The 24,825-nt window shown below is 45.4% G+C and overlaps 1 protein-coding gene across 2 annotated transcripts in view; it reads right to left on the bottom strand.

The window, feature by feature from the left end:
- Positions 1-24,825, bottom strand: part of LOC137646052 (KAT8 regulatory NSL complex subunit 3-like) — a 222,856-nt gene that overhangs the window by 165,947 nt on the left and 32,084 nt on the right. For both annotated transcript variants that reach the window (XM_068379204.1, XM_068379205.1), the window contains 2 exons: positions 17,034-17,225; positions 2,217-2,353 (listed from right to left, as the gene is read on the bottom strand). In XM_068379204.1, coding sequence (XP_068235305.1) covers positions 2,217-2,353; positions 17,034-17,225 — 329 coding nt within the window. The remainder of the gene's footprint in view (positions 1-2,216; positions 2,354-17,033; positions 17,226-24,825) is intronic.

The following is a 24,825-nucleotide window of genomic DNA, read 5'->3' as shown; positions in this document are numbered from 1 at the left end:
ATTCTTGTAAATTTGGAATGACGATAATGTTATTTTCTACATTCCTTTTCCATAATTCAATTTTCTTCACAAATGCACTTATTTTCACTTTGCATGAAAATATTCATGTGAGGCCCAGCATAGATTGATTCTGATGGTTAAGTTTTTAAATAATGTCAACTTTGTGAGCAAGTTTTTGGATGAATAATCGTTAAGTGAACAAATCATTACCATCTGTGAATAAGTAGAGAGAGAGTGAGAGTGTAAATGTGTGTGAGAGAAAGTGTGTGTGTTTTCGGATGAAAATTAATAATAATGGCTACAAACGAACTGTATGAAAACTGATATCCTGTAACATATTGGTGCTGATGTAATATTCATCATGAGTATATTTTGAATAGATTAAGAGATTATATAGAAAATACACCACTCTTATGAGCACAATCTTTCGATACTGTAGCGAGACCTTTAGATCAGCTGATCATAACTAGAGGTTAACAAAATAAATAATTCTTGATGTTTAAAGTTTTCTAAATTGAAAAATATAATTAAAAAAAATGCTTTAGTAGCAATTTCACTTCTAATTTCATCACATTCTCTGAAGTACTTTTCCATAGGGTAGTCAGCATGATTCACAATAATATTGGAGAGCAGTGTGTTCTGAACCAAAATCTTAAAAAAAAATTTGTAAAATGTCTTCCTTTTTATGGACTGCTTTTCATGTAATTTACAGACCAGAAAAAATCTTTGAGCTAAATACCTAATTCTTCATTCATACTTTTACCAAACGGGAAACACTGCACTATACAAATGATGATTTCTTTCTAGTAATCGGTACAATTTTCATATTTGAAAAAATTTTTCTTTTATAATTGTTTGATTCCTTAATATAGAATTTGAAATAGTTTATATATTTAGACAATTACATTTCATATTCATATCTGAAAAAATTTCATCAAAATTCAGAAAATCTGAATTTCAGTAGTTAGTTTTCAGATACAATTATCCCCGTCATGGCCCGGAGGGGGGTGAGCCCCACACGGAAAAAACTGCCAAAAGGCAATGGTCAACGGATAAGATTTGGCACTTATTCCCAAAAGAGAAAAGTGCACACTAGAATTCACAAGAAGCTTTTGTCAGAGGTCTCTTGTGTGACTACAGTACTAATACTTTTGGAAATTTTTTCTGAAAAAGGGATAGAGCAAACTTGCCCTTCTCTCCATCTATTCCTTGCTACTGTATCATGAGTGGTTCAGAGTTACCAACTAATCAGGAACCAATGAGCTACTCTCGGTTTCCTGATATAAGTACAAGGATACTCCCAACCAAACAGCATACTAAGGTATTTGTCGTTTGCCTGGGCAGAGTGATCCAAGGGGTAGCCTTGTTTTGTCCTGGCAAGACTCCAAAGAAGCATTCCAGGTGACCCAAGCTTAACACTCAAGTTAGCAACTGAGGAATGAAAGAGGTGCTTTAGAATAAAGGAAGGCTTGCATCCACTGCAAGTCCTTCAAGTCACCAATAGTATGAAGTCTCCCTCTCTAGAGGCTGATTATAGAGTTCAAGTTGCAACTGAAAACAGCCTAAAACCTACAGGTTCGGACAAGAGGAGAAAGAACTTGTACTCCATCCTTACAACAACTCATCATGAGCCAATGGGAGAGGAGACTGGAAATCACACTAGAGTTTCCATGCAAAAACCAGGATCATTCCACCTCTTTTACATGTCTAGAGATCTAACCTGGAAGATAGACCTAGACTTAACATGGAGGGGGAATAAAGAGATAAAACATGTGCAGGGAACGCCGCCTTCTTCCTTTAACCCCCTTCCTGGACTGAGTTTGGGAAGAGGCAGGTTTTCCATTCAATGGCCACTCCAGCTCCCAATGAAAACATCATCCTATTTAGAGGACAAGGGCTTGTATACTCATAGGAAGGAACAGATTGTACAAATTAAGATTTATGACCTAAAGCCATGAGATGAGACAAACACACTGAGTTTGGGAAGAGGCATGTTATCAATTCAATGGACACTCCAGCTCCCAATGAAGACAACACACACACACACACACACACACACACACACACACACACACACACACTCTCTCTCTCTCTCTCTCTCTCTCTCTCTCTCTCTCTCTCTCTCTCTCTCTCTCTCTCTCTCTCTCTCTCTCTCACACAGACACACACACACACACACTCTCTTTTTTCATGGATATAAAATATTGCCTACTAACCCAGGATGGCTTCGTGTCTGCCGAGGGGTTTTTGACACAAACAACATCTTCCGGGGTCTAGCTTGAGATAATTCAGGTCTCCAGTTCCAAGGTCTGGCATAGGGATGGTCTAACATCACTATATCAGACTCACTTTCCTGAAAAAAAAGCATTTCATAATTATTTAATGTTATTTTTATTAACACAGAATTCTAAAATCTTTCAACTGTTTTAAGGAAACATGCCAAAAAAAATTAAGATACTTTTAACCAGCACCCGTGGGACTTTGCTGTTGCCAGATGATAAAAAATGTTTTTATCATCTGGCAACAGCTTGAATACAAACATTTGTCCTTTACATAGGATAGAATATCAGCTAAGCTAGAAAATATCACAAATTTGAAGTAAATTGTATTTTTCCTAACAATACTTACCTCGAACTACTTTCTTAGGGGTATCTGGGATCTCCTCCCAACCGACCAGAATTTTGTGTAGTTTACCCTACTCCCGTTTTCTATGTGGGGTAACCTCTGGCGGAGTGATAAGCGCCCAGAGACAACCCGGGGTCAGAGAGCATGCTTGCTCAGGTCTCGATCTCCAGTAAGTTTTTGACAGATAGGTTTCTACTAAGTCCTGTAAGGCATTCGGGGTAGGATGGGCAGGTCATAACCCGAAAGTAGTTCGAGGTAAGTACTGTTAGGAAAAATACAAATGACTTAAAATTTGTGATTTGTTCCAACACGGAGTACTTACCTCGGACTACTTTCTTAGGAGACTTATACCTTAGGAGGTGGGAGTGCCCCACAGAACCCAGAGACCGTGATGAGGAGAGAAAAGGGGAACCTAGATAGGAGGCTAGGTTCTGCTGACCCCCCAAGAGAAAACACGAGAAATAGGGAAAACTACCCAAAAAACTATCTTAGTGTCTAAGTAACTCACCTCTGTAAAAATCCTTGGAGACGTATTCATTCACTGACGATGTATCCCATGGCAGGGAAGGTAATAGGGGAAAAGAGGGGATAAGGAAAGAACCTGTGTCTCTTGGACTTACTGCCCGTGGTTTTCCCTGGGGCTACACCTTGAAATCTTTTGAAGCGCAGAAATGACGGGACCGAGAGAGAATCCGTCCAGGGATCTCCTCGAACACTCCTTCAAGTAGTGAGCTGTGAAGGTTGACTGACTAGCCCATGTACCTTCCCTCAGGATTTGGCCGACTGCCATGTTCTTCTCAAAGGCCAACGAAGTACTAAGCCCTCTGATGTCGTGGGGTCTAGGCTTCCCCGGGAGAGGAACCCCTGCACTACTGTAGGCTCTCATGGTCACCTGCCGTAGCCAGAAGGAGATCGTATTCTTGGAGATTGACTTCTTTACAAATCCTGAGGAGACAAACAGACTCTTGATTTCGGGTCGAAGTCTGGCTGTCCTCTCTAAGTACTTCAGTACCGCTCTCACAGGGTACAGAAGCAAGTCCCTTGGGTTGTCCGAACAAGGGATTGCCGGCACTTGAGAATCCTTCAAACTTGGGGTCCCAGACTACTGGATTCTGGGTCTTGGCCATGAAGGATGGTACGAACCTGAATGTAGCTTAACGCCAACCCTTCGAGTGTGACACCTCGTACGACAGTCCATGAATCTCCCCTACCCGTTTTACTAATGCCATTGCTAACAGAAAAACTGTCTTGAGGGTGAGCTCTCTGTCCAAGATGATCTTTAGGGGTTCGAAGGGAAGTTCTGACAGCATCTTCAGGACTCTAGCCATGTCCCACTGGGGCGCCCTAATGGCCTGAGGGGGGCACGATTGCTCGAAGCTCTAGATGAACATCAAGATGTGTCTGGAGGTACCCAGGTCAATGCCCTTTAGGAGGAAGACTTGTCCCAGGGCAGCCCGGACTCCTTTAATGGCTGGGATGGACATATTCACCCCATCCCTGAGATAGACTAAGAAGTCAGCTATCTCCAGGATGGAGACCTGCAATGGCTTGTTCTTCGAGATGCACCACTTTGTGAAGGTAGCCCATTTTGCCTGGTATACTGCGGCTGACGAACGTCTCAGGTACCCTGACATCCTTGTTGCCGTCTTCGCCGAATACCCTTCCTTCCTCTGGAGACACTCGATAACCTCCACGCGTGAAGGCAGAGGGACCGAGGGTTTTCGTGGAACCTTTGAAAGTGCAGTTGCCAGAGAAGGTCTGGTCTGTCCGGAAGGTGACAAGGTGGAAGGAGCGCCAGTTCCTTTAGATCCGCGAACCACTCTCTCTCCGGCCACCAGGACGCTACCAAAGTCATCCACAGGTTGTCCGCTTGCCTCAACCTGTTGAGGACTTGCCTGAGCATTCCGAAGGGAGGGAAGGCGTAAACGTCGAGGTTGTCCCAAGGGTGTTGGAAGGCGTCCTCGAACGCCGGCCCCGGATCTGGCACAGGAGAACAAAACACGGGGAGCTGTGTGTTCAGTCTCGTGGCAAAGAGGTCTATCGCTGGCGAGCCCCACTTCTGAATAAGAGTCTTGGCCACTTCCGGGTGCAAGGACCACTCGGACCGTACCACTTGACCCATTCTGCTGAGGCCGTCGGCCAGGACGTTTCTCTTCCCTGGGATGAATCTGGCCGAGATCTTGATCTGCTCCCTTTCGGCCCATACCAGAAACTCCGTGAGGTCGCACAGCTCCTTTGATTTTAGTCATCCTTGCTTCTTTATGTAGGCCACCACCGTGGCGTTGTCGCACATCAGTGCCACGGTGTTTCCCCGGAGCCGATGAACAAACTCTAGGCATGCTCTTCGCACTGCCATCATTTCTAGTACGTTTATGTGCAGGTTCTTCTCTTCGGCTAACCATCTTCCTCTTGCTATGCTGTCGAGGAGATGAGCACCCCAACCCTCCTTGGATGCGTCCGTGAACAGGAGCATCTCAGGAGGGTCTGCTGCGAAGGGCATCCCCTTGAGGGTGTTCAATCTGTCGTGCCACCACTCTAGGACTTCCTTCGTCTCCGGGGACATCGGGACCACTTCTGGTACCAGGTCTCCTTCAGGTTCCATTGTACTCCCCTGAGTTTGAGTCTCCCCTATGGGACTAGCTTCTCTAACGACACGAGGTGGCCTATCAGTCTCTGTCAGTCCTTGGTCCAAGTTGTCATGTCTCTCCGCGGAAGGGAAGGCTCTCACCAACCGGGAGTCCAGGACCATCTCGAGGTAGGTCATCCTGGTGGAGGGTATCAGTTGGGACTTCTCCAGGTTGATGATGATACCCAGGACGTTGCAGAACTGCAGGAGCTTCGCACCTTGCTCCCTCAGTACTGTACTTCCCCTGAGGCTGAAAGCAACAACCAGTCGTCCAGGTACCGAATCAGGCGGATGCCCTGTTCGTGTGCCCAGGCTGAGACTGTTAAGAAGACCCTCGTGAAGACCTGAGGGGCTATGGACAGACTGAAGCACAGGGGTCTTGAACTGCAATGTTTGGGTACCCCATTTTACCCTTAGGTACTTCCTACTGGAGGTGAACAGGGATCTGGAAATATGCGTCCTTGAGGTCTATGGACATCATGAAGTCTCCCTCCCTCAAGGCCGCTAGGACCGACTTCGGAGTGTCCATCTAGAAGTCGGTCTTGCACACGAACCTGTTGAGAGCTGAGAGGTCTATGACTGGTCTCCAGCCCCCTGTCGCTTTCTCCACCAGGAAGAGTCTGCTGTAAAACCCTGGACCCCGGTTCTTGACTGGTTCTATTGCCCCTTTCGCCAGCATCACAGAGACCTCTTCTTATAGTGCCGTCCTTCTCAAGGGGTCTTTCGGTACCAACCATTCCGCCTGAAGATCTGGTATCAGAGGTGGGGGGGTCTGCCAGGAAGGGCAACCTGTACCTTTCTTTCAGAACTGTTACGGTCCACGGATCCGATCCGTGGGCTCGCCATGCTTGCCAAGAATGTTTGAGGCATCCCCCAACCTGAAGCTTCGGCAGGAGTAGGGGGCCTCTCTCCCTATCTCCTTCGAGAGGCACGGCCTGAAGGACCTCTTCTGGCGGCCGAATAGGAAGGCCTGAAGGCTGACTGCGCAGCCGGCATTCCTCTACATGAGGGCAGCGAAGGTTTCTGCCAGGACGTAGTAGGGGCGTCTCTCCTGGGCTGGCTAGGTGAGACGCGAGGAGGGAGAGAGAGATCGGAGGGTGTCCTTCTATGGGCAGGTCTTCTCGCTGGAGGAGGTCTGGGTTCTCCCGCATCCTTTAGCTTCCTAACCCTCTCTACCGTCTCCTCCACCGCCTTCAGGGGGGAACACTGAGTCGTCCCACAGTGGCAGGCTCCTCAGAGACCTCACTTCTCTGTCAGAGAGCCTCCTGACGAGCTTGTTGAGCACAGTGTCCCTCTTCCACAGTATCCAATTGGCGACCTGTGCGATGGATTGGTAGGAAAAACTTCAGGGCCTTACCTCCCGAGCTAATCAGCTCCTTCAGCAAGGCCTGATTCTCCGGGATTGCGAGGTCGTGCGAGGATTGGAACCCTACCAGCATGAAGGCCCACCAATCCAGCCACGATGACACGTGCACCAGGTCCTTGGCCAGCTCCTCCATGAAGGACGTTTCCGCAGGGGAGAAACAAACCGGGGCAGTGGTAGCCCTCTCCTCTGCCACTCCTTGTCCCAGGATGGCGACTGCTGGCTCCACCGTACAGGGACCCGCGCGATGTCCTTCAGGAAGGTAGAACCGGCTCTGTGTCTTCAGGCCCTGGAGAAGTTTGGAGGCGCTCTGGCTCTTGGGAGCCTCTGCATGGTTGGCTACAATCTTGTCAACGTGCACCATACCCAGCCTAACATCCCTAGCCAAAGGGAGGGCTAGCGAGGGCCTCTGTTGCACAGGTGCTTCCACCAGCCTGCTGAGGCTCGAGAGCCAGACTTCGTCAATAGAGGGCTGAGGTTCGTACAGCCTGTGGTGACGCCTAATGAGGCCTATCACCTTCCTGTAGGCCGAAACTTCCACTGCCGAACCTTCTACACCGTCCTCTACATTCTCCGTCGGGCGCTCCAGTGCTCGTGACGGAGGACCTCCGACGGGGGGAGCCGCACGGGGAGGAGGCATCTTCCCGGAGTGGTCCAGTCTCTGCGGGTCAGGGTGTAGGATGGGCATTGCCGCAGGGACGGAGGCCTCCGTCCTAAAGTTTTCTCTTTTTCCGGTGGACCAGAGGTCTGCGGGCTTGCCCGTTGAGGGAAGGAGTCTCTCTCATTCCGAACGATTCGTCGTAGATTTTGAGGCCGGGACGCGGCTGCCAGACCGAAGGGGCGACTCTCTCCGCTAGGCGGATGGAGTCGGAACATTCGCGGACTTATGCCTGTCCCTTGGGGCCTGAAGAGACGGCTCCCTCCGTCGATCATATTTGCTGCTGGAGACAAACCCTACTGGTGAGCGGGGCCTAGGGAGCCATCCCGAGGTGCTCGGGACTGCTGAAGCCCCCAAGAGTTGGCTACGGGGGATGGCGACCCGCAACCATTCTTCCTCCGGCGAGCCGCTTCTCCTATACTTCCTCCTGGGGGATCTAAAGCACCTACCCATGTAGCGGGATCTGGAACGGGAACGTGAGCGAGACCGTCTCCTGCGGGACCTATCTCGCCGTCTCCTATAGTCCCTCAGGGCTCCATCTTCCGATGAGTAGGAGTAGGCCTCAACCAAGAAGCCCGAAGACCTGTAGGACCTCACTGAAGGGCCTGAGTCACGCCACGTTGCTGGTGGGTCCACATGGTGTCCGGTCGGCGACGAAGGCTCCAGGAAGACGGACAGGAACATAGCTGAAGGTGCTGGAGGGGAGCGGGGGAGCTCCTCGCTGGGGAACCAGGTCTCAAATTCCTCTTCCATCCTCAGGGGAGATCTGAAGGGCGTCTTCGGAGGCGCCTACGCGAGGGGGTCTGACGGCGGCGAGTCTTCCTTCTCGGCGGCAACCTCGGCTGTTGACGCACCTGAAAAACCTGCCCAAGAGGCGGGAGAAGAGGCTGCAGCAGTTTTAACCCCCATAGGATCGTCTGATGAGACGGGCCCTGCTTTCACCAAGGCTCCGTCCCCCGAACACACTCCCGTCCCTCCCTCAGGCACCCCACTTCCCTGGATCGAAGACAAAATCCCACTGTCAGGTAAATCAGATTCCCCGCAACAGACTTACCTCGACCCCTACACTGGGTAGAGGAAGGCGGCAGAGAGACACTGTCCGAAGAAACCCCGGGCGAAGCGAGAGGCGAAGAGACGCTCGGTTTCCTAGGTGAACGTCTAGAGGTCTTCTTCTTCTTGGTGCCGTAGCGCACCCTCTGCACCTCGTTCCAGGACTCACACTCCGGACACGTGGCTGTAGGGGAGCACACTGCCCCTACACGAAGAACACAAGGAGTGCGGGTTAACTTCAAGCTTAGAGAGGAAGGCGCCACACGTTTTACCGGCCATAGGCCCAGGGCAACGACGGGGATGCTCCATAACGCACTAGTAAGACACCGCGAGACACAGGAACACAGAGGGAAAAGGATATGGAAGAGCAAAAGGGGACCACGTGGGAACCGCGTGAGACACAAAGGGTCGCACTGGGTAAGAGAGAGCGTCGGGATGTTATCCGCGACGTGACCAGAAACTTACTGGAGATCGAGACCTGAGCAAGCACGTTCTCTGACCCCGGGTCGTCTCTGGGCACGTATCACTCCGCCAGAGGTTACCCCGCATAGAAAACGGGAGTAGGGTAAACTACACAAAATTCTGGTCGGTTGGGAGGAGATCCCAGATACTCCTAAGAAAGTAGTTCGAGGTAAGTACTCCGTGTTGGAAAAAACGACAGTTAAACTTATATAATGAGGTGTAAACAGGTGGCCAGTAGTTACTGGCAGGAACCTTGCTCACTGACCACTCACACTTTGAATTCAGCCGTCAGTTAGGACAGATGTTCTTCCACTGGCAAGAGTTTCATGACTTATTAATCTTTTTTGTTGTCTTCCCAGTGTGTTAGCGATTGTTTGCTGTGGGGATCCCTGCAGATATGCTGACTTACCCTGGTGTGTCAGAACAACGTTGCGGCATCGTTGTGAGTGCTAAGGATAAGGATCCCCACCTATTAAAAGAGAGAGAGAGAGAGAGAGAGAGAGAGAGAGAGAGAGAGAGAGAGAGAGAGAGAGAGAGAGAGAGAGAGAGAGAGAGCTATAAATGTATTACTTGAATATTATGGTAGCATGTAACATATCGGTGCTTACGTAATACTACATTAACTATACATAGTAGATGTTTTGAATAAGTTAAGAAATAGGATATTAAACAATACTCTTTGTTATTGACTCGCATGTGCATCATCAGATCTGATCACAGCACCCAAAAGACTTTGATCGTTGATATATATCCAAAATTTAAAACAAAAGTAAGTTTTATTAAAGCAGAATTAACTATTAAAATAATTGTAATTTCCTGAAATGCAATAATGAGAGAGAGAGAGAGAGAGAGAGAGAGAGAGAGAGAGAGAGAGAGAGAGAGAGAGAGAGAGAGAGAGAGAGAGAGAGAGAGAGAGAATCAGTTTTGACTAGTATTCAAAGGCACTTTTTTTTGTTTCTTTAAAAGAAACCATTATTACTGAGATATTGATGTTTTCAGTTTATAAAATGCAGTAAGCTGTATTTCTGTTTAAGAAAGTATAAAAATAAAACAATTTGTGAGTTTCAGCAATGATTATAGCTACAAATTCGTCAAAGAGATTATGTAAGCATACCGTCTACCACCATCTTGGCAAAATGCGTACACCTACACAATCCTAAAGGAATGTTTTTACTCTAAAGATAAAATTATCTCCTATATTTATTTTTCTTAAAAACACAACTACAGTACAGCGAGCCCTCGTTTATCGCGGTAGATAGGTTCCAGACCCGACCGCGATAGGTGACAATCCGCGAAGTAGGGATACCCTATTTACGTATTTATTTAACATGTATATTCAGACTTTTAAAACCTTCCCTTGTACGTAGTACTGTTAACAAACTACCCTTTAATGTAAAGAACACTTAATGCATGTACTACAGTACCCTAAACTAAAACAGGCACAAATATTAAAGGAGATTTTATATCATGCGTTTCCTAAACACGCCAAAAAGCACAATAAAAAGTGGCAACCAATGTTTTGTTTACGTTTATCTCTGATCATAATGAAGAAACAAACGCATTTACACATCTGTGTATAGGTTAGTTTTTGCATCGAATATATTGATTATACAGTATGTTGATTTTGTTATTACCAATGTTTTACTTAATTTTTCTTAGGACTTCCAAATGAAATGTTTTTCTATATGACGCCGCCTGAAACGGCGACGTCATAAAGTACGCTTCATCTTCAATCGTAATAAACAAACGAAGGCATTTAACGCGCATGATGAAAGTGATAAATAATGATATTACAGTAAAAGCTTTTAGAAAATATGTTATTACAAATATTATTTACCGTAACTATATAAAATCATACAGTACATACGTAGCAAAGCAGGAAAACAATTTACGAGAGAGAGAGAGAGAGAGAGAGAGAGAGAGAGAGAGAGAGAGAGAGAGAGAGAGAGAGAGAGAGAGAGAGTTGTTTTACGTACGTAAATGTAAATTTTAAACAAAAAAATATGATAGGTTATAACACGTATATTCAGACTTTTAAAACCTTCCCTTTAACTTAATGCATACTAAACTAAAACAGGCACAAATATTAAAATGTTAGAACATTAAAGTAAAACATGTATAGAAAAAATAAAGATTGTTACTGTACTCACCACGAAAGAAGTTGAAGAAAAACTTGAATGATGATGGCAATGTTTTGCTGCACAGTAGAAATGATGATGATGAAGCTGATGATGTCTTCTACTGTGCAGCCAATGATAGTATTTTACGTCTCTTCAGACGGAGGTGTCTTTTCCTGGGACACCTCTTCAACTTCTTCCTGGGACACTTCTTCAATTTCTTCCGAAGGCGTAGTAGCAGGAGGAACTGGCTCTTTTTTGCGAGGCTGGAAGAACATTGTGATCGGAAGTTGCTGCCGCTGCTTCTTTTTTCGCTCGAAAAGCATCCTGTAGGGAGTCATGTCGTCATCGATCTTGTTGCAGAATTGCATAGAACGAACCATATCCTCGTCCCACTCTTGCGACATTTCTTTCAACTCCTTCGCAAGGTTGCAGAGCTTGGCAAGCCATTCTAATGTTAAGCCCGTTTCTTTGACATCTTCTTGGGTCTCTTCCTGTGTTTCAATGTCTTCTTCACTGGCCGATTTCGTCAGGTCTTCTAGGTCTGCGTCAGTTAGCGGCTGGGAATGGCAGTCCAACAACTCGTCGACGTCTTCAGTCGTCATGTCGCCAAACCCGTCACCTCCAATTATCGCAGCCAACTGCACAGATTTGCGTATTGCAGAGTGTTGAGTCTCAGCAGGTGTAAATCCCTCGTCATCGTAAACAATCTGGGGCCACAACTTCTTCCAGCTCACATTGACAGTAGCAGGTTTCATTTCTTGCAGTGCCTTCTGGATGTTCTACAGGCACGTGGTTATTGTGTACTTCCGCCAGTACGCCTTCAAATTGAAAGTTTCATCCCCATCATCTTGGGAAGCATCCACACGCGCAACGAGGTCCGCCAAGGTATTCTTTGTGTAGAGGGCCTTGATCGCCCTGATAACCCCCTGGTCCATCGGTTGAATTAATGACGTGGTGTTGGGTGGCAGGAACTCAACCTGAATGCCCTCATGCGACAGATCAGTAGCGTGTCCACCAGCGTTATCCATAAGGAGAAGGATCTTAAATGGCAAGCCCTTCTCTACGAGATATTTGCTGACTTGGGGGATAAAACACTGGTGGAACCAGTTGGAGGTCAGCATCTTCGTAATCCATGCTTTTTTATTATGCATCCAGTACACGGGAAGGAGATTCTTATTTTTATTTTTCAAAGCGCGAGGATTTTTCGACTTGTAAATAAGCCCAGGCTTTAGCAAAAATCCAGCAGCATTGCCACACATCACGAGGGTTACGCGATCTTTGAACGCTTTAAAGCCAGAGGCTTTGGCTTCTTCTTTGAACAGGAAAGTTCGCAACGGCATTCTCTTCCAAAACAAGCCGGTCTCATCCATATTAAACACTTGTTCCGGCTTGTATCCACCTTCAGCGATAATGTTCTTGAACGTCTCGTTCGCGTAAGTTTCAGCAGCGGTAGTGTCAGTGGAAGCAACCTCGCCATGCAGGGAAACGCTTTTCAGGCCGAAGCATTTCTGAAACTTCGCGAACCATCATTTGCTGGCGGAAAAACGTTGTTTCTGAGGCTGGGAATCAGTGGATGTCCATGGTTGAGGTTCATCTACATCATCTTCGTCTTCCTCAGCATGGTCGCCATCGTCGTCTTGAGGTTCCTTTGCCGCAAAATTCTCATACAAGCCCAAAGCCTTGGTTCGGATGGTATTCGTATCCAAGGCTATGTTCTTCTTCCGGCAGTCGGCAATCCAGACTGCTAAAGCACCTTCCATACGGACGATCGTTTTATTACGCGTGGTAACGACTCGCTTCGCTGATCTGCTAAAGGTGATGGCAGCCGTCTTTCTAGTGTTCACCTCGTCCTTCTTGATGTAGCGAACGGTGGATTCGTTCACTCCAAAATGGCGGGCTGCGGCCGCGTAACTTCTGCCTTCTTTTAATATATCGAGAAGTGTCACCTTCTCAGCAATCGTCATCATCTTTCGGTGGCGTTTAGGCTCACTACCAGCCATAGTAGAAGCAGAACGCTTGGGAGCCATTGTACAGTAGGGGTTAAACAGAAAGTTCAACAAAAAGTTCAACTTAAGACAGTCAAGCACAGCACAGCACAGATTAAAGTTCACAGTAACGTAGCAGCATCTACCCGGCGAGAGAAAAGCAAACAAAGTGGCCGCGAAAAGATGCTGCGGGTTGGAGAAGCGGTCAAAACACCAATCACAGGCTAGATTTCCAAACTTGGAATCTGATTCGTCATCTATCAGCACTTGAACCAATCACAGTCTGTCTTACATGCTACGTAGTAGTTACCAATTCAAATACAAGGTACTACGTATACAGCTTTACGTACGCTATTTTACGCTTGTTTTGTTGTAGGATATGTACGCTTATTCGAGATGTGATTTTTGCAACAAAGAATATTATTGGATGCAGTACTACGTACGTATACATACAAAAGATTCATGGAAAAGATGCACATCCATTACATTTGTAGTAGTAGCCATCAGCAGCCTTACACCATTCAAATATGGTATGACTGCATCTGATTTGCGTTTCATGTTCGATTTAATTTTACTAGGTACTGTATACTGAATTATCGTGTGATCACATTCTTTTTTCGTGTTTTATTTCTTTCTGTACTGAATTATATGTCATATGTAATGCAATGAACCATCAGTAAGAGCTGATATTACTAATTACAGTATTAATGGAATTAACGAAATACGTATTTGGGGTCTTCATATATAGCGGTATTTTTGAAATTTCCGGAAAATCCGCGACATATGTATATACAAGCGTTATGAATAAAATCTGCGATAGTCGAACCGCGAAGTAGCGAGGGCTCACTGTATATGATTATACCGAGTACATTATATGTTTTTAAGTCAATCCTTCTAAAATCCTATGTAAGTAGAAAAAAATCATGCCATTATTAAAGTGCAATAGCTGTTTTTTTTTTCTTTTTTGGTTGTTGTGGCCGTATACACTTGTACAATGATTATACAGTACGTTAATGTTACCGACGATACTTTTATTATCTTTTAAATTTCCTATCCAATTGACGTTGAAAATTAAATACATATAATTACCGTAGATAATAGCTTACTGCGCAAGAGACAACACAGTTGTGTCATGCTTTAAGAAATCGCTTAGGCTACGAGTCGTCTGAATGAAAACACCAAGCACTTACTGTAAGTACAGTTAAGCTGTACTGTAGTGATATTACTGTAAATATATTATAGTAATATACACTACAGTATCAGCAATTAACAATAAGAACATGATGACGACTTAGTAAATACTGTATTTACTTTAGCACAATACTGTACTACAGCCTTACTGTGTCCAGTAGATAGTGTGCATGTGCGCAAATGTACTGTACACTGTACAAATGATTATAAACTATTGTAGAAACCAGATTAAAACAATATTACGCAGTATTTACCGAGTTAATCGTCAGCTCAGGCACACGCTCCAGGCAAGGGGCAGTGACTTTTTAGGTTAGGAGTTAGGTCACTTTAGTACAGCATTTATTCACGAAAATCCCGTTTTTGCGGCTGTGTCTGTAACCTAACTACCGCAAAGAACAAGGGCCAATTGTACGATCATAAGATCGGCAAGTTGGCAAATGGCGATCCTGGGATCATCGAGACGGAGAAGAGCCAACAGGAGAAGATCGGTGAGCAGATGATTAACAAGGTGGGGATCAGCGAGCAGTAGTTTAGCTAGCAGTAGTTTGGCGAGCAGCGGCTAAGTAAGCAGCACCCTGACGAGCAGGCGATTTCTGAGCAAGAGATCGGCGAGCGGTTGGTTGACGAACAGTCGAACGATGATCTGGCGAAGGAATGTGCCCTTTGGAAGGGCGAACATCCCCAGAAGAGGATAGCAAATGACTCTTGATGAGGAGTCAAAAACCAGGGTTCGTTGACGAGCCGGCATGTCCGTAGAAAGAGGCGAAGGTCGGGAACTAGTAGAGACAGGACGAGAAGCCTTCTCCAAAAAGGAGAACTGCGGTGACAAAGGTAAAAAGCCAAAGAGGTATCTCTTCACCGAAGGTAAAAAAACAACTCTAAAGCAAAGCGGCGGACGAGCACGGCTGGGTCTACGACCACGGTGACGATCCCATTCAGGGGCAGGAAGTTCAGTGGTCTCTCTCGCGAACGAGAGAAGGGCACAATCGCTTGGACTTTGCTCCAACTCCAAAGGATGGTCAGCATTGGGGAAGCGTAGTCCTAGGCAGCGGGGGAAAAAGCAGAAGACAAAGCAGGAACAGAGTCTACTGGCAGGGCAGCAGACGAGTCCTCTGACACCAAGACATTGAACGGGGTCAAAGGGTCAACATCCGACGCTGATAAACACTGCAACTCAGTGCCCGGATGAAGCAGCTGCAGCAGAGCCTCCTTGGAGGGAGGGCCGGGCAAGCCCAGGGATGGCCAAACCTGTACAAATGAAGAGAGATAAGGATTCCCTTGGGGGGAGGAGAGCCAGGGCTGCTTCGCTAGGGGAAGCCACACAGTCTCTCGAGGACCAAGGTTGTCCAGGGGTTAATTGGTCTGCACTACTACTCGATGGTTTGCCGGAGAGAACTCTTCAAGCAGAAGCTTCAGAGGAAGGTGGGAAAGCAGAAGACGAAGCTTTGGGTTTCTTCTTCGAAGGAAAAGAATCCCTCTTCCTCTTTTTTTTCACTGACATCCAAACCTTTCCCACTGGGAGGCAGGCCAAAACCGGAATTAACACACTTGTTACTCATGTCACATTGCCTCCTACAGGCCGGGCATAGTGAGGATCAGTATCCTGCACAGACATAAAGGTACCGCAGGTGTGGCCCTCAGGATCAGGGCAGATATGCATGGCTGGCAGGAAGCAACAGATATACGCACACACACTGAAAGAAAAAGACAAAAAGCTATGATTAATGGCAGTCCAAAATATAGGTGAGGAGGAAGATAGGCAACGACCAATCTCCATCCGAGCCAAAAGCAAAGTGAAGCCCAGTCACAGATGTGTGAGTGAGAGGGGTAGCTAGCTACACCCACTAACCCCCACTAACTAGCAGGATGGGTAGTTAACCTTCACTAAATTCTAATGGCTCTTCATTTAAACTTCACCGAAAGTAATTCCCTATAAATAGCGTAGGTTTGTATTCCAGTTATGGGACAAATCAGAAATAGAAAAGGATACCCCCAGGGGAAGAGGCAAGGCAGCTTCTCTAGGGGAAGCAACACTGTCCCTCAAACCCCGAGGTTGACCTGTTGTTAATTGGTCTACACTCCTGTTCGACCATTCTCCAGAAGAGACAGATTAATCAGGAGATTTGGGAAGAGATCGTGGAGTCAAGGACAAAGTCCGAGGTTTCTTTGACTTCGAAGACCCCGAAAGCGAAGAATCTCTCTTGGACTTCTTGCGTTGGCAACCAAATCTCTCCCACTGAGAGGAAGACCACTCCCAGCATTTATAGCAGGTGTTATCCTAGTCACAACACCGTCCTCAGCAGGCCAGACACAACATATGGGGGTCGGTCACTGCAGACAACATGAATATCTCGCAGGTGCATCCTTCAGGACCCAGACAAGTCCGTACGACGGACGGCAAAGAGAAACAACAAGCACACCTATGAGAAAAAAAAAAAAAGTTTAAATTTGCAAGTCAAAAATTGTTGGAGGCAAAGAGCAGTAACGTGTGTTTTCAGACGAGCCAAAAGCAAAAAATTAGGAGACAACACTAGTGTGTGAGTGAGCGGGGGTAGTGGACTACCCCACTACTTCCCAGCTAACTACCAAGCGGGTATTTATATACCTCGCTTTAATGTCTTATGGCTAGTCTTCCACCTTCACCAAAAATATAATCCATATAAATAGCGAAAGGGTTTGTATTTAGCGTCGGAATAAACATGGAATTAGAAGAACAAAGGTGGAAAAGTATATTTATTACATTCCACATTATTGCAATAGAGAAGCAAGGTACCAACTGAAGACAAGAAGATTAAACTATAAAACATACCATTAATCAACTGACAAAGTAAATTTATATCAAACAAATAAAAAGATGAAATTAATTACTATTTCCTGACATTCTCAACAATTAACAATACTACTATATGATGCAATTGACTGCAAAACTTTAAAATGATAATACTTCACACACCTGCCCACTTGCCAGTCTAAGCATTGATGTAAACCTGGCATGAGGGTCCCCACTTCCTTTAGTCTTAATATCAACATTTTCTCCAACACCGAACACCATTCCACCAGCTCGGGGAGATCCAGGCCTTGAAGTAGAAGCTGGTCGACGAAAAGGTACTGGGTTCATGGTTGATGTTCCTATGCCAATTTGGCTCTGTAATTTGAGTTATAGTCTTTAATACTAGAAAAGTTCTTCATGTGTCAACTCTATTTTAATGAGAGAGAAAATACAGTACTGCACCAACTTACATACATACATACATATACCAAGGCACTTCCCCCAATTTTGGGGGTTAGCCAACATCAACAAATGAAACAAAACAAAAAGGGGACCTCTACTCTCTATGTTCCTCCCAGCCTGACAAGGGACTCAATCGAATTCAGCTGGTACTGCTAGGGTGCCACAGCCCACCCTCCCCGGTTATCCACCACAGATGAAGCTTCATAATGCTGAATCCCCTACTGCTGCTACCTCCGCGGTCATCTAAGGCACTGGAGGGAGCAGCAGGGCCTACCGGAACTGCGTCACAATCGCTCGCCATTCATTCCTATTTCTAGCACACTCTCTTGCCTCGCTCACATCTATCCTCCTAACACCCAGAGCTTTCTTCACTCCATCCATCCACCCAAACCTTGGCCTTCCACTTGTACTTCTACCATCAACTCTTGCATTCATCACCTTCTTTAGCAGACAGCCATTTTCCATTCTCTCAACATGGCCAGACCACCTCAACATCTTCATATCCACTCTAGCTGCTAACTCATTTCTTACACCCGTTCTCACCCTCACCACTTCGTTCCTAACCCTATCTACTCGAGATACACCAGCCATACTCCTTAGACACTTCATCTCAAACACATTCAATTTCTGTCTCTCCATCACTTTCATTCCCCACAACTCTGATCCATACATCACAGTTGGTACAATCACTTTCTCATATAGAACTCTCTGTTCATTCATGCCCAACCCTCTATTTTTTACTACTCCCTTAACTGCCCCCAACACTTTGCAACCTTCATTCACTCTCTGACGTACATCTGCTTCCACTCCACCATTTGCTGCAACAACAGACCCCAAGTACTTAAACTGATCCACCTCCTCAAGTAACTCTCCATTCAACATGACATTCAACCTTGCACCACCTTCCCTTCTCGTACATCTCATAACCTTACTCTTACCCACATTAACTCTCAACTTCCTTCTCTCACACACCCTTCCAAATTCTATCACTAGTCGGTCAAGCTTCTCTTCTGTGTCTGCAACCAGTACAGTATCATCCGCAAACAACAACTGATTTACCTCCCATTCATGGTCATTCTCGTCTACCAGTTTTAATCCTCGTCCAAGGACTTGAGCATTCACCTCTCTCACCACTCCATCAACATACAAGTTAAACAACCACGGCGACATCACACATCCCTGTCTCAGCCCCACTCTCACCGGAAACCAATCACTTACTTCATTTCCTATTCTAACACATGCTTTACTATCTTTGTAGAAACTTTTCACTGCTTGCAACAACCTTCCACCAACTCCATATAACCTCATCACATTCCACATTGCTTCCCTATCAACTCTATCATAAGCTTTCTCCAGATCCATAAAAGCAACATACACCTCCTTACCTTTTGCTAAATATTTCTCGCATATCTGCCTAACTATAAAAATTTGATTCATACAACCCCTACCTCTTCTAGAACCACCCTGTACTTCTAAGATTGCATTCTCTGTTTTATCCTTAATCCTATTTATCATTACTCTACCATACACTTTTCCAACTACACTCAACAAACTAATACCTCTTGAATTACAACACTCATGCACATCTCCCTTATCCTTATATAGTGGTACAATACATGCACAAACCCAATCTACTGGTACCATTGACAACACAAAACACATATTAAACAATCTCACCAACCATTCAAGTACAGTCACACCCCCTTCCTTCAACATCTCAGCTCTCTCACACCATCCATACCAGATCCTTTTCCTACACTCGTTTCATCTAGTCCTCTCCTCACTTCCTCTATTGTAATCTCTCTCATTCTCATCTCCCATCACCGGCACCTCAACACCTGCAACAGCAATTATATCTGCCTCCCTATTATCCTCTACATTCAGTAAACTTTCAAAATATGCTGCCAACCTTTTCCTTGCCTCCTCTCCTTTTAACAACCTTCCATTTCCAAATTTCACTGTTTCTTCAATTCTTGAGCCAGCCTTCCTTACTCTCTTCACTTCTTTCCAAAACTTCTTCTTATTCTCTTCATATGACTGACCCAATCCCTGACCCCACCTCAGGTCAGCTGCCCTTTTTTCCTCACGTACCTTGCGCTTCACTTCCACTTTTTTCTCTCTATATTTTTCATACTTCTCTATACTATTACTCTGCACCCATTCTTCAAAAGCACTCTTTTTCTCTTCCACCTTTACCATCACTCCTTCCTTCCACCATTCACTGCCCTTCCTCATGCTGCCTCCAACAACCTTCTTGCCACACACATCACTTGCAATCCCAACAAAATTTTCTTTTACTAACTTCCACTCCTCTAAATTACCAGTTTCTCTTACTCTCACTTCATCATATGCCATTTTCAACCTTTCCTGATATTTACTTTTTACCCCCGGTTTTATTAACTCTTCAACCCTCACTAGCTCCCTTTTACATCCACCTACTCTAATCCCCCATTCTTTTGCTACAACTAATTTTCCTTCCACCAAAAAATTATTAGACATACCGTTAGCCATACCCCTAAACACGTGCACGTCTTTCAATCTTCCAAACATTCTTTTAGTTATCAACACATAATCCATTAATGCCCTTTTTACTACTCTTCCATTTGCCACTCTTACCCATGTATACTTATTTTTATCTTTCTTTTTGAAAAAGCTAGCACTTATTACCATCTCTTGTTCAACACACATATCTACCAGTCTCTCACCACTCTCATTTTCACCTGGTACACCATACTTCCCAATGACACCTACCTCTCCAGCGCCCACTCTAGCATTTAAATCACCCATGACAACTTGATGTCAATATTCATATACATGAATTACAACTTATTTAGAGTACACTTTCAAATGTCAACATTTGATTTTATTTAAATATTCTACTGTATCACATATTTTTTAATGTAATTTGTATATCTTATAACTCTATAAACCTGAGTCCTGATTATGGCTGTAGCAAAGCTGGAACAGACATAAATACAAACCATGGTCCCTTGATAGAAGACTCATCCTTAGGAGAGATGAAGTCTTTATGAACCACAATCTGGCTGGTTTAGCATTCCTAGGAAATGTCAAAGCAACTGGTCTTGTAAAAGAGCAAAGGTGATAACTTCTGCCAACTTCCAAACAATCTAGCATGGAAACGTCACTGGCATAACATTAGGACCATACCAAGTGTAAATGATAATCAGGCACAGGAGAACCTAAATTCTTATATAGGATGAGATGTTCGAATATACTGTATACGCATTACAAATTGATTCTCATACATTCTATCTATCCTCCTCCTCTGAGAGGATGCGGGAGATATTTCTTAACAAATCTCATCCGAAAAGAAAAGTTGCTTAATTATGAAGCTTACCTGCGTCCGACATCCAGTCCATATCATAACAGCCACGATTGCTACACCACCAAGAGTGGGGTGTCATGGGTAGATAGAATAATATAGAAAAGAATCTTAAAACATGTGAATTTTCTACTCTTAAGAAGCAGAGAGAGGAGGTCCCGCTAATGTTTACTGGAAACTGTCACCATCATTGATGGAGATCAAGATATTTATTAGATGTGCCTAGATCAGCAGACCTTGGGCATAACGATCCTCTGTTTGTAGCAATCCGAGGGCCCCAGTGTTATGGAAGGACAAGGAGAGCCTGTTGTCGCCAAAAAATATACATTAACAGAAGGTAAACACGTCTCGCTTCAATTATAGCGCCATATGGATCATGATTACACCAGCAGAGCTTTCGGGAAGGTGCGATCAAAGAGGCGTGGTTTTAAGGAAAACCAATGAGGATGAAGAAAGGAGAAAATTTCCTTATATGGCATTGTCCATAGTTAACCCCTCCCATACAGGGATATATAAACTTCAACGAGAACGAGAGAAGGAGAGTACGAAAAATAGAACGAGAGAGAACGTAAGGACCAGAATGCAGACGTGACCAGCCTTACGGTAACTTGTCCGAGATGTCAGAACGAGTTGTCCCTGTCTTTATTACCAACCACGAACCGCCCAGACCTGAAATATCTATGTTACTGTCAACCGTCAAGAGCTGCTGCGAAGACTACCATCTTTTAAATATTATTTGTCTACCTTCTTGACTGTTCCCCTATTTGCTGGAGTGTAGTTTAATCAGATGATTTTCTTTGTTTAATTCAGTGCTTCCTAAGTACTCAATCAAGAAACATTGATCTTTGACTAGTTGTAAATAGAATTATGTTTTCTTTTGTGAGTTTTCTTTCTATATTCCCTTTTTCAATATGGGTTGTGGTCGAGTTATCCTAATTTAATTAATCAATTCAAAAGAACCTGGTTCGATCCCCACGAGGATCGTAACAGTTGGCGACCTTGCCAGGATTTTTGACAACATAACCAATTGAAAACAGGGAGAATATAGAAAGAAGCAGAATGAGTGCAATTATGAGAGACTTGATAGATTCAGGTAAACTTCTTGGTCTAGATGGCGACGATCTCCGTGATTATGTTCTTAAGAGAGATAAGGAAGTGTTTGAGAGAGACGAAAGAGCAGCTGAAAGAGAAGAAAATGAAAGACAGCATAAGCATGAGTTAGAAATGGCTCGTTTAAGACACTGATAGTTTAGATATGAGTGCAGTGCTCAAACTTATACCGAAATTTGATGAGGAAGATGTTACGAAATATTTTATGTCTTTTGAAAAGTTAATGAACAGAGTAGGCTCTCCCAGAAAACAGTGGACTTTGTATTTACAATCAGTTTTAAGTGGTAAAGCACATTCTGTGTATAGTTGTTTGTCTGAAGATGAAAGTAAAGATTATGATACTGTGAAAGAAACCGTACTTAGTGCATACAGATTGGTACCAGAGACGTATCGTAAGAAGTTTAGAAGTTTGAAGAGCTATGTAGAGTACGGAGAGAAGTTAGAAAGATCGTCTTGTGATTGGTTGACTTCTGCTGAAGTCGATAATTTTGAAGATCTCAAGAACTTAGTTTTATTAGAAAGTTTCAAAGATAACATCTCCCCAGACATCAAATTATATATAGAAGATAGGCGTGACACATCTTTTGCCGATGCTACGAGATTAGCAGATGAGTACAGTCTCACACATGGTTTAAGTGGCAGTAAAAAGAAAAACGATCTTTTGTCAAGTAAGGCACAACATAGTAAAGGTAGTTCTAACAATAACAATATTAGGAACAGAGATTATTATTACTATTATTGTTATACGTGTGAAGGATGGTCATATTTCTCGGTACTGTAGGAGCCAATGGGCAGTCAGTAATTCAGAGGTCACTTGTTACAATTGTAATAAGAAAGGGCATATAGCTAGGAATTGCACAATAGAAAGTACGAATGTGAAGAAACCTGTGTCACTAGTTAATAATCTTTCTTCAGGAATGAATAGTCTCTTGAAAGAAACTAGGAAACATTATGGTGAATTTTTGTCTGAAGGTTTAATTTCTTCTCTTAAAGGAGGTGATTCAAGGGAAGTAGTTTTGCTTAAGGACACGGGAGCGGCCGTATCACTCGTTAGAAGAGAGAGTGTACCATGGAATGTAATAATCAGCATGAAAGTAAGTTATGCTAGGTGGGTTTCCAAACACAGCACCTTGAACTGGTAGATCTTATTGTCTAGGTTTAATCTCAAGTACTTCCTGGAAGACAGATGGATTGGGATCTGGAAGTATGCGTCCTTCAGATCCAGTGTACACATGAAGTCTTGTGGTCTCACTGCAAGTCTGACCGTGTCTGCTGTCTCCATGCTGAACGGAGTTTGTTTGACAAACTTGTTCAGGGCTGAGAGGTCGATGACGGGCACAAGAAAGAGTCGACTGAAGAAGCCTGGGGAGCCGTCGACGACCTCCTGGAGAGCATACTTCTTGAGCATGGTCTCGACTTGAAGGGCTAGCCCCTTTACCAATCCCATGGCATAGGAGCTCAACGACACTGGATTCGCTGTCAGGGGAGGAAGAGATGTTATGAACGCGACGCGATATCCCTGACTGATCACGGAGATCATCCAGGAATCGGCCTTGAGTTGCTGCTACCTGAATGCGCAACTTTGCAGGCATCCCCCCACTGGGGGACATGCAAGGGATTGCCAATCCTAGCGTTTGCGGCCTCGGCCGCTCACTCTAGGATTCTTGCCTCCCCTGGAGGACTTTCTGCCCTTCTTGTCTTTGACAGGAAAGGGCTGCTGTTTGGACACCTTCGTCTTTGCTGCCGCTGCCGGTTTCGTCGACTTGGACTGGCGAGGTTGTTGAGGTGCTGGAGATTTGTAGGGCTTAGATGTAAGAGCCCTTTGGAGGAGAGAATCGTGATTCGATTTCCTCCACCTCTCAGCTGCCTGTTCCACATTCTTGGGCTCAAACAGGCTCTTTCCTAAGATGGAAGAGTGTCTAAGCTTGCAGACATCCACGGCTGGGACTTTCGAGTGGAACCTCTCGGTCACCGCATCACGTCGTTTCAAGATCGAGTTTGCCCACAAGTTCGAAACTTGGTGGGCCAGAAACTCAATGGTACGTGTGCCCGAGAGGAGGAAGGTCTCCAGGGCCTTCCTGGTGCTCTCCTTGGACAGATCCTCGGATCGCAGCAGGATGGCCAGAGACCCTAGCCAGACATCCAGCCACGAAGTGGCTTGCATGGCACACTTTGCGACCTTCTCCTGACTCAGGATCTCTGTTGCCGAGAATGTCACCTGCCGGTTGTAGTGTCTCTCAAGAGAGACTCCCTTGATAAGCTCTTCCACGGAGTGGTGGAACGGGAGAGCTAAACAAGGCTCCTCCATGATCTCAAAGTACCTTCTCTGTTGCACACGAGGAGGTGGGAGGAGCTCGTTACCAGCAGAGGAACGGCTGGAGGAGGCGAGCTCCGAAAGCTGGCCCTCAACCTTATCTCTGGCACTCTTCACCCCTTGGGACCAAGGCAGAGCCGCACTGGCCTTAGAGGGTTTTTGAGTGCCATAGACTTCGTCCAGGACCGTCTCCTTGCCTTCACGAGGGGCGGTCTCGGGGTCCTTGAACTTGTTGAGATGCCTCATCAAAGTCAGGACTTGCCAGAAGGCATGCTCTGAATCATGCTGCTCTCCTCCTGATGAATTGGCAGCAAAGTCTCCTGTCCCCAACTGCTCTACTTGGGGGGACACGTGGACGTTCTCCTGGGGTCTCGCTGGCTCTGGTCGAATCCTTGAAGAAGACTTCGGGTTAGTCTTCGAGTCCTTCGGTTCCCTTCAAGGAGGGACGCAGGACTCCAGTAAAGAAGTCTGAGGGCTCTTCTCCGCCCCAATACACGACGATTCTCCTACTCGTGGTGGGGTCTCTCCCATTGGTGCGGTGGGATAAGGTCTCACCTCGAAAGATTTTCCTGAGGACGGAAAAGCTTCGTCCACAGGAGAAGGAGAGAACGTCTGAGGGGGGGGAAGGAGCCTTCCTTACGGACTTCTTAGGAGCCAGTCTGACCCTAGGAGAAGTCACCACGAACTCTACTCCTCTCTCCCTCTTCAGTGGGGTCGAAGCTGTCATTGGTTTGAGACCCAAATCA

Source organism: Palaemon carinicauda, chromosome 8 (assembly GCF_036898095.1).
Source record: "Palaemon carinicauda isolate YSFRI2023 chromosome 8, ASM3689809v2, whole genome shotgun sequence".
Lineage (NCBI taxonomy): Eukaryota > Metazoa > Arthropoda > Malacostraca > Decapoda > Palaemonidae > Palaemon > Palaemon carinicauda.
This window is presented reverse-complemented; position numbering and strand designations above follow the sequence as displayed.